This window comes from Ammospiza nelsoni, chromosome 5 (genome assembly GCF_027579445.1).
Source record: "Ammospiza nelsoni isolate bAmmNel1 chromosome 5, bAmmNel1.pri, whole genome shotgun sequence".
Lineage (NCBI taxonomy): Eukaryota > Metazoa > Chordata > Aves > Passeriformes > Passerellidae > Ammospiza > Ammospiza nelsoni.
Genome location: NC_080637.1, coordinates 2092277 through 2103036, shown reverse-complemented (window position 1 = coordinate 2103036; position 10760 = coordinate 2092277). Strand labels below are relative to the sequence as shown.

Below are 10760 nucleotides of genomic sequence, written 5' to 3'. Positions count from 1 at the left end.
TCTTTCATTTAAAGAAAACAAAAATTGCTACCTGTGGCTTTGCTTGGGAAAGGGCTGCTCAATGAAACCAGGCAGTGGTTCTGCAATTAGAGCCCAGGATTGAAAGGCAGCCAGGTCACAGTTCTGGGGCAGGTTTGCTGCTGTTTGTCCTGATGAAGTTCCTCCTAAATGAGGTGATTATTGCAGCTGTCAGGAATGAAAAGGTGGGACCCATCGATTTCACCCCCTCTGCAGGCTCCGGGCCCTGCTGCTCCACAGCAGTCAATGGGAATTGCCAATTAACAAAAACAATATTGGCAAGTCGGCAGTTTGAGGAAAAACTGCCTCCAGCCAGTGCACAAATCTCTTACCATTCAAGAGATTCAAATCACCGTCCTTGGGCAAAGGCATTGGCAAACCTGCTCAGAAAAACAAGGAAAATGAGATTTTTATTTTGGCATAGCTGCATAGGAAATTGTGGAGCTGAGAGCTTGTCTGCACAGGGGAAACGTGGCAGAACAGCTACATAGGAACACACTGAAATGCGCACCCTACCTGGAGATAAAATCACTTTACTTTGGAGTAATTCTGTTCTGGAAACACATTGCTTCTTTAGGAATAAAGTATCTTTTATTTCAGAATTAAAGTGTCTGTGCTCTTACTCTGCCCTTCTGCTAATGATCACAGATCCAGCTGTTGATTGTAATAAATGGAGGCTCTTCCTCAACAGCTACTGTGGAATTCCTCCCCTTGTAAGTAAGGAATTATCATGCTTCTAATTACCTCGTGTTTCAAACAGAGCTCGTATAAATGAGTACTCTTGACTCACCTACAGATTTCAGCAATTTCCATGCAATTAAATCGTTAAGGTGCAGCTTTGGGCAGTAAAACCACTTCTGGAAGAGCAGCGTGTTTGACATGATGGAGTGAACCTGGGTTAGAAAACACCCAGCAGCTCCAAGTGATGCTTGTTCCTGCCTTTCCTAAGGAATTCTGCCTCTACAACAACAATCCTGGGATCTGCATGGTGCTTTTTAACACAAGCTCTCAAAGGGTGTGACTGAAAAGTGTCCTAGAAATGGGGAAAGTGAGGCAGCTCTGGGGAGAGGTTAGTTTGATGTTTGGTGAAAAACAAGCTTTGGATTTCCAGCCCTGGACAGGGTGACATCCACCTTTCCTTTTTCCAAAGGTGATCCTGTGGCAAGGGATGGAGGGATGGTAAAGCAAGGACTGAGGGCAAGGAGGTTGCTGTTCTGTATTGTGGAATGCCAGCGTTGTAGGATCATGGAATATCCAGCATTGGAAGAGACCCACACAGCGAGGGCTGCGTGTCGCTGCATTTTTGAGGTTGTGAACAGATTCCAATCCGTCACCTCCATCTGCTCCAAACCCCACAATTCCTGTGCCAAATGCTCCAGTTTGCTTCCAGAGCTCACTTGAGGGACCACCTGGGCTGGCTTATCTTTGGTCACCTCACTGCCTTGCCATGGAAAACTGGGGGAAATTATTCTTAATATAGCTTAAAGTCATTAAATTAAGGGAAGTGGCAGCAATTCTTGTTGGTGTATTTGTGATCAGACTCATTCAGGCTGTGACACACTATAAGTATTTAGCATTTCTAATTCATAGAACACGTTAATTTAAATACTTAACGCACTTTATCCACTTTTAACTCTATAAACATTTAAACCCCTCACTGTTCAATCAACCCTGCTCCGTGAGTGCTCTGAGAGGATGCTTTGGTGCCATAAACTCCCATCCCATTTCCTTTCGCTCTCAGAGTGAATGACGGCTTTTGAGTAGAGGTGTATCTCGTCAGGTCGATAATTTTTTAACCCTTTACTCATTTTTGACCACCTGCCGAAGGTTTGCGTGGGAATCTGTATCTCCGCCGCCATGAAAACTACAACTCCCAGAAGGCTCCGCGGCGGAGCACCCCGCCTTGGTGTCGCGTGCCCCGCCCTCCTCGCTCTCTATTGGGTGGCAGCCCACCCTCCTCGCCTATGATTGGCTGCGGCGTGCTAGCGCGTGTGTCTGCGCCGCGTTTGGGGGGGCGCAAGATGGCGGCGGGCGACGCTGTTGGGAGGTACCGCAGCACTGTGGGCAGGAGCAAGGACCCCTCGGGGCTGCTCATCTCGGTTATCAGGTAGGGGCGGCCCCGCTCCGCATCCTCCGGGCCTCTGAGGGTGCCTCAGAGCCGGGTGCGGGCTCTGCTGTGCTGGGGAGGCCTGCCCGGCTCGGGCTTCCGGGATGTGGGGTCTGTCTTGGGTATGGGGTGAGCCCAGGCTTGGGTCCCGGGTGAGCCCAGGCCTGGATCCCTGCTGGACCTGGAGCGCTGGGGAGGCTGCAGTGCTGGAGAGAGCCGTGTCCTGAGGGCTGGCCCTCTGCCCTGCCGCTCTGCCCGGCGCTCTTCCTCCTGCTTTGCTTCATCCTGGGGTCAGAGGGGCCTGGACAGGCTGATGGAGGGGCTGAGACCAGCGGGGTGAGGTTCAGCCAGGCCAAGTGCCCGGGGCTGTGTTTTGGCCGCAGGAACCCCCGGCACTGCTCCAGCCTGGGGCAGAGGGGCTGGGAGTTTGTGTAGGACCTGGGGGTGCTGCCTGACAGCGGCTGAACGCGAGCCCAGGTGGGGAAGAAGGACCATGGCACCTGGTCTGTGTCAGATTTGTGTGGGCACAGGACCGGGGAAGTTATTTTCACCTGCTCTGGGCATTGATGAGGTCGCACTTTGGGTGTTGTGTCCCATTCTGGGCTTATCAACTTAGAGGACATTGAGGGGTTGGAGAGTGTCCAGGAGATGGAGCTGGGAAGGGTCTGGAGAGGCTGAGGGAGCTGGGAAGGGTCTGGAGAACCAGGAGGGGCTGAGGGAGCTGGGCAGGGTCTGGAGAACCAGGAGGGGCTGAGGGAGCTGGGAAGGGTCTGGAGAACCAGGAGGGGCTGAGGGAGCTGGGCAGGGGCTGAGCCTGGAGCACAGGAGGCTCAGGGGCCCTTGTGGCTCTGCACAAGTCCCTGCCAGGAGGGCACAGCCGGGGGGGTTGGGCTGTGCTCCAGGGAACAGGGACAGGAGCAGAGGGAACGGCCTCAGGCTGGGCCAGGGGAGGCTCAGGGGGGATTTTAGGATGGATTTCTACACAAGAAGGGTCTTCAAACACTGTAGGGACTCTGTCACTCCAGGAGCAGTGGTGGACTCCCTTCCCTGGAGGTCTTGCAGAAATACTGCACATGACACTCAGTGCTCTGGTGAGGTTCTGTCACAGGTTGGACTCAGTTGTCTTGGAGATCTTTTCGAAATTCACTGATGCTGTGAGTAAACCCTGCAGGTGGTACCAGCTCAGTGCCATTCGTGAAGACCAAAGCACTGTCATGTTATTGCTGTGGGGTCCATAAGTGACCCCCACCTTCAAACTGAGTAAAATTCATCTGGCTGGAAATCTGGAGGAGCAGCAAGTCCAGTGAGGGAACTCCTCTTTGGGACTGCCAGAGTGGGCAAAGTGCTGCTGCCTCCATGTCTGTCTTGTGGGCATTGAAAAGAAAGTTGTGTCCAGTCCTGTTTAACCACTGATTTTTGTCTGCCCACATTCCTGAGGATGGTTCTGTCATAGACCTGGAAGTGAATTCACTGTTCCCCTCACTACTTTCTGTAACTGCTTGTAAATCTTTTCTGTGCTGCTGAAACCAGAGCATTGGCAGCAGATTGCCCATGCTGAAGGTTTTGGGCGTTCTCTTGTGTTTTGGGTGTTCTCATGTGTTTTGGGTGTTCTCTGGTGTTTTGGGTGTTCTCTGGTGTTTTGGGTGTTCTCTCGTGTTTTGGGCGTTCTCTCGTGTTTTGGGCGTTCTCTCGTGTTTTGGGCGTTCTCTCGTGTTTTGGGTGTTCTCACGTGTTTTGGGCGCTCTCTGGTGTTTTGGACGTTCTCTGGTGTTTTGGGCGCTCTCTGGTGTTTTGGGCGCTCTCTGGTGTTTTGGGCGCTCTCTGGTGTTTTGGGCGCTCTCTGGTGTTTTGGGCGCTCTCTGGTGTTTTGGACGTTCTCACGTGTTTTGGACGTTCTCACGTGTTTTGGGTGTTCTCCCACAGTGGCTGTGGCAGCTGCAGTCACACCAGCAGGATGCTGGCAGTTGTAATGAGCTCCCAACTTTGGCTGCTACTCCAATGTCTTGGAGAGAAACTGTGTTCATTTTGTTACTTTGGAGAAGTTATTGTGGCACTAGTTCTGCATCTAGGAAGAGTTCTGATTTAAATATCTTCTGTAAATTATAATGTTTAGGACAAAATTAAATTATTTTTTATCGCTCTGGCCTTTGAAATCTTGCAGAACTTGAGGGAGATGTTGATTCTGTAAAACAAAGCAGCTGGTGCCACTGTCTGTGGAAGAATAATAAACATGCACTGGCTGTGCAGCATTTCCTGTTGTAATCATCTTTTTCCATGATTCCTGTAATTTCCAAGAGTATTTTAAGGTCTTCCTTTTGTACCTGTATTTTAATAAATCCAGGCTTATTAAATTTATTTAAAAGCAGAAGAGCGAGCTCACAGTGCTCTGTTCTCCAAATAAAAAGAAATGTTTGTCTCAGAATCTTTGGTTTCCAGGCACTGATACCTTGGCTAGTTTAGGCCTGGTTTTTAGACACAACACTGAGTTATTGACTTTATGAAATTAAAGTTATTCAACAGAACAGCCTGATAACTAAACTTGCAGAATTTAATTAGAACTTGGTTTGGATGTAGAGATTCTATGCAGAGCTGAGCCAGACCATGAAAACCTGAGGGTAGAACTGATTGCAGAGGAAGGAAAAAGTGTTGTGGTGATAATATTGATGTTTCTTAGGCTCAGCCAAGTGCACAAAGCAAATGGTGTGAAAAGGAATTTAAATCACTTTGCTCCAGACGTTGTTTTTGTGTAGGAGCTCAGGTGAGGATGCACTTGCCAAGCAACAGGTGAATTTTTTAGTGGTTTCTATGGTCATAAAACAGCACTGCAGACAAATCTAAACCTGTGTGGCTTCAATGTAATTTTACTCAGCTTCAGAAAAATATTACAGATCTTAGCAGCGAGCTGTTGGTTTGAAATGTGGCTGAGTTTCCTTTGGTTGATGGCTTTATTTCCAAAACATTTATGCATGATAGAGGCTTCTGCCAATCCTTGTGGTTTTACACTTGCATGTCCCTGTTTATTTAGGCTGTTTATTTCTCCCGTGTTGCTGTGGGAAAGGTCCATAAAGGGAACAGAGGATGAAAAACAACAAAACTTTGACTGCGTTTTTCTGCTGTAAACAAACAAAACCAGAGGAGCTTCTTTAAGTATTGATGTTTTACTTGGTTATAGCAAAGACAGGGATGTTTTCCAAAAAACAAACATTGTTTAGGTCTGCAAAATCTCTTTGTGTTGTCTATGAAATGCTTTGAAGGGTGAAGCTGAAAGGCTTTCTGTAAATAGAAATTATTTTATTAATGAAGGATAATTTCTGATATTTACTCAAGCTCAACAGCTCTCACTCACAAGAGACTGAATAATTCCCTTTTCTGTGATCCCAGATTTAGGATTCCTGTAGTTCTGTGATATCCCAGGAGAAAGTGTCTCAATTCCAGGGGGAGTGTTTGGGGTGAGATCATGACCAAGTTTAACTTGCATAGCAGCACTAAAATCCAGTCAGAAATGGATTTTTCTGGGCTCTGGTTTGGGACTTTTAAATTCTCCCTGCTCTCTGTGGTGCAGAAAGCTCTGAGATGAAGGAAAACCCAACAGGAACCACTTGTGGTTCCCTTCTGTCCCTCTGAAGTGTCACTTTTTCCTGTTGTGTCAGGGAACTCACATTTGAACTTTGTGAGTTGTTTCCTGTAGGAGGATCCCTGCACTCATGGAATTCACCTTGGTTTTACAGCCAAGAACAGAAGCTAAAGGCAGCCTCAACGATGGATTAATTTGGAACTGTCAGGGTGTGCAGCTGTCCCAGGACACCACTGATCATCCCAAAAGAGCCAGGACAGGACTGATCATCCCAAAAGAGCCAGGAGCTCCCAGGAATTCCCAGATTTAGGAAGGTGTAGTTCCACCCCCAGCAGTGCTGGGGTCACACTGAGTTCTTGGTCAGTTCCCCTCTTGTTTCTCCCAAAGGAGAAATAAAGGGATTGTCCCCAACAATAACTCTTTAGTGTCTGGGAAGCTGATGAGGGTTTGCAAAGTCTGTCCTTGAATTCCCAGTTTTGCTGCAGCTCCAGGGAGCTTTCCTTCTTTTCCCTGTGTCTTTACAGCTATTGGAAGTATCTTCAATTTGTTCTTGGCCTCAGAGTGCTGAGAAGAAATGAGCATTATTTGCTACAAGTAAACAATTCCTGGGATTGTGACTTCCAGAGTGGGTGTTGGATATCAGGGATTGTGATTCCAGAGTGGGTGCTGGATATCAGGGATTGTGGTTCCAGAGTGGGTGTTGGATATCAGGGATTGTGATTCCAGAGTGGGTGTTGGATATCAGGGGTTGTGATTGCAGAGTGGGTGTTGGATATCAGGGGTTGTGATTGCAGAGTGGGTGTTGGATATCAGGGATTGTGATTCCAGAGTTGATATTGGATATCAGAGATTGTGGTTCCAGAGTGGGTGTTGGATATCAGGGATTGTGATTCCAGAGTGAGTGTTGGATATCAGGCATTGTGATTCCAGAGTTGATATTGGATATCAGGGATTGTGATTCCACAGTGGGTGTTGGATATCAGGGGTTGTGATTCCAGAGTTGATATTGGATATCAGGGATTGTGATTGCAGAGTGGGTGTTGGATATCAGGGATTGTGGTTCCAGAGTGGGTGTTGGATATCAGGGATTGTGGTTCCAGAGTGGGTGCTGGATATCAGGGATTGTGATTCCAGAGTGGGTGTTGGATATCAGGGATTGTGATTCCAGAGTGGGTGTTGGATATCAGGGATTGTGATTCCAGAGTGGGTGTTGGATATCAGGGATTGTGCTTCCAGAGTGGGTGTTGGTTATCGGGGATTGTGCTTCCAGAGTGGGTGTTGGATATCAGGGATTGTGATTCCAGAGTTGATATTGGATATCAGGGATTGTGATTCCACAGTGGGTGTTGGATATCAGGGGTTGTGATTCCAGAGTTGATATTGGATATCAGGGATTGTGATTGCAGAGTGAGTGTTGGATATCAGGCATTGTGGTTCCAGAGTGGGTGTTGGTTATCAGGGATTGTGGTTCCAGAGTGGGTGTTGGATATCAGGGATTGTGATTCCAGAGTGGGTGTTGGATATCAGGGATTGTGATTCCAGAGTGGATGTTGGTTATCAGGGCTTTGAGCTTCTGTCCCTGTGCTGCTGCACTTGTGCTCATTCCTCAGCACACCCAAACCTGCTCATTGCTTCCTGGATGAGAAAAATCCTCAATTTCCTTAAATAAAAGATACTTTGTAAGGTCAAGATGCTGTCACAGAGATTCCTGCTGATCCCAGGGGCTTTGGGAATGGCTTCTTAGAAACCATGTAGATAACAAAGCAAATTTGGCTCACCTGCTGGAGGACAGCTCAGGCAATATTTTCTTTTATCACTCAGAGGACAAACACGTGTTTGGATATTGATTTTTCTTAACCTTTTGTTTTGTTGGTAGCTGCTTGAAGCAGCTTTTGTATTCTGAAACAAGCAACCTGGCATTTAGCAAATGCTTTTTTGTTTTTTTAAGACAGAAAGATCTTGTCAGATTTTTAATTGGTGCATGTGTCTGCTTCTTATTTCTTGTTGGGCGTTTTTCTTCCCAATTAAAGGCTGCTATTTTTTAAAGCTGGCCTTTAATAGCTTCTTTAATTGGGGGAAAACAAACTTTAGCAGTGACTCCATAAGACCTCAGTGAAATTTTTGTGCTGAGCTTTCACAGAATCAGAAGCACCCAACAGATCTCTGCAGAAGCTGAGAGTGCAGGCAAAAAACCTTGACCATACTTTATTTTTCACAAGTGGGATTCTTTTTCTTTAGTGCTTGTGGCCATTATTTTTATTATAAGTGAACTTGCTGAATGGATTTTTGCTAATGACCTGGCATTTGGTCTTTTCTGTGTCTAAACCAGCAGAGCTGAGATGGCAGTTTGTGATGGAGAGTGAGGAACAGCAACGTGGAGCTGTTGCATTTGAGAAATTGCTGCTACAAGGAATAAACTCGAGTTATTCTGATCTGTAATGGTCTCTTAAAACCACTTTTATTGCAAATGGTGTTTTCCAGTGTTATAAAGGTAGCAGTTCTTCTATGAGAAAAGTACTTCAGAAATTCCCTGAAAATAAATTGTATATGGCAGAGTGTGGTTGTAAACTATAAATTTCCTTGAAATGATCTCCAGGCACTTGTATAAAATGTTTAGGTATTTTGGGCTGTGGATTGATGCAAACCCTTGGTTGCATTTAAAAATGAGTAAATGTGAATACACAACCACATAGAAAAGGACAAGAGGTGTGACTATGCCAAGTTAAAAGCTCCAAGTGCGTTATTTTTCAGCTCTTATTTTAGCTTTAGCCAGTGCAGAGCTGGAGTTGAACCCAACCTGGCAAAACTAGGAGTGCAAATACCGGGTTTGGTTAGGAAGTGATTGTGCTTTTAAATTTTTCATAGGTGTTGTCTTCAACAGCTCTTGGTTGTTGTGCAGGTTTAAAATCTTCAGGTGAGTGATGAAATTCCCCAAGGCTCCTGCTGCAGGTGTGGAACCAAGGATGGGTTCATGGTGCAATGTGGGGTGTGGCTCCAAAAATATTCTTTATGTTTTAATGATCCAGGTGTGAGCAGCACTGTCCAGGCTCTGCTCTTGCACATCTGGAAATGCTGATCCTCAGGGCTTTGACTTTCCCCTAGGAATGTGGTAATACATGGAATGCTTGATTTAATTTTTGGATCTAAAATTAATTGCCAAAAGAAGAGTTGGTCCCTGTGGTTTCCTGTCCTGGACAGGGTCTCACACAGTGGAGTGGCAGTGAAGTCCCTCTGTACCTGGAGGTGTAAGTGGCATCTCCTGGGCTGTTTGCTGCCTCCATCCCTGTTCCTACCTGGGGAATGTGCAGCTGCTTGGTGTCCCTGGGGTTTCCTGTGTGTGGGACTGAAATTCCTCCTCTGCTGCTGCCATCTGACAGAGGGGAATTCTGTTGGAGCCACTGCAGTCCCCTCTTTGTTTCAGAAACCAGCTGATCATTCCCTCCCCTGGCATCGTTTGTATTGGGGTGAGGAAATTTGATTAAAGGTTGGTTAATTTAGCAAAATAAAGAATTCCCTGCTGGTGTTTATTTAGATGGCTGGAGGCTGCTCAGCCTTTTTGCTGCATCTCTCCTGTACCCATCTGCAAGTCCTCAATGATAAAAAGATCCCCAGCTTCTGTTGAAAATGCTCTAACCAACTGTGTAAACAGCATGAAAGATTAATGGAATGTAAGTAGAGGAGGAAAATGTTTTAAAATGCTCTGTTTGCTCTGGGTGCTTAACAGGATTGTGAACAGACTTGGTGCTGCTGTTCTTGCACTGAGTTATTTCTTTGCTCAAGGCAGAGGGAGTTCTCTGCAGGCTGTACCTTTGTTCCCTTTGGTGAGGGTGGAAGGTGCTGCCCTCAGGATTTCAGCTCTTTTTCAATTTATTATTTATAATTGTTCAATCAGTTTTTAGAATACATTTCCCATGCCCATTGACTTGGACACTACAATTTTTGATTACCTGCTTTCCAGCACCTCGTGGTCTCTGTGAAGACATATCTTCCCTGAATGCTTTTATTCATTTCCACAAATCCAGAATTTCACAGGAACAATCCATTAACCTATGAAAATAATGAGAAAACATTCAATATGTTGCTGCCAAGTTAAATTGTTAAATACCTTTTGGAGTCTTATTTTTTTTTCCTTCTGTCTGGCTTTGTTTTATAAGGACCCAACTTTTACAGTGGTTTCCATGAGCCTCTGGAGAGGTTTCAAAACATGAATTATCAGATTATACACTTTGAGGTTAAATAGTGCTGGAAGCTGTAGATCACCCCATTTGGGACTTGTCTTTAAGACAACAGTTTTCAATTATAAAATTGAAATAAGTCCATTTAGTTTAATGAACCTGTGGAAATTTGTAGCTCAGTGGAGACACAGTGGGTTGAAGTAGAGTTGTTCTTGTCCCAGGGAGCTTTATAAAACATTTTCAATGTGATCTCTTGAAATGGAGCTGCTTGTGATGTCTTGAGGGGTGTAAGGGCAGTCAGGAGGAAGAATTTGTGCTGAACTGCTCTGGACAGGCTCTTTTTTTATACCCCTAAAAATAAGGTTGGAAGCAGGGGGGGAAATAAAATAAACCCCTGAATTTCAGAAAGGAGTGGATTTTATTCTGATTAACATAGGGACTTAAATACGGATAAGGCAAACGTGTTCAAAATGTTTCTTTGATTTCAGGTGTTGCTTGACATTTTCACGGCAAGGCCCAGTCCTTGAAATGCTCAGTGTCAAAGCCACTGTGTGATGTTGTGTTTGCAGCTTTGAGGGGGAAGGCAGTAACAAATGAGTGCATTTGTCACGGGTTATTGCTTGCAGAGCACTTAAACACATCTTCTACACCTCTGGGAAGTCAACACTTGATCCTCCCAACAACTTGCAGTTCAAACTCCCTCACTGCAGCAATTCCTGGGAACATTTTCAGCTTGACAGTGCCTGAGGAGCTCTGGCTCACGGTGCTGTGTGCTCGGTAGTGAATGTGGGAGATGATGCCTCTCATCTCGGGTACCTTGTTCCCCCCTCACACATTGACCTCCCTTCTCATGTATTTTGTTCCTCACACACTGACCTTCTTCTAT

General features: G+C 45.9%; 1 protein-coding gene across 2 annotated transcripts in view; it reads left to right on the top strand.

Annotated features, from left to right (window-relative positions):
• Nucleotides 1-2032: 2032 nt before the first annotated feature.
• EXOC4 (exocyst complex component 4) overlaps nucleotides 2033-10760 on the top strand; it is a 314456-nt gene continuing 305728 nt past the window's right edge. For both annotated transcript variants that reach the window (XM_059473330.1, XM_059473329.1), the window contains exon 1: nucleotides 2033-2125. In XM_059473330.1, the coding sequence (XP_059329313.1) occupies nucleotides 2040-2125 (86 nt within the window). In that variant the 5' untranslated portion in view covers nucleotides 2033-2039. The remainder of the gene's footprint in view (nucleotides 2126-10760) is intronic.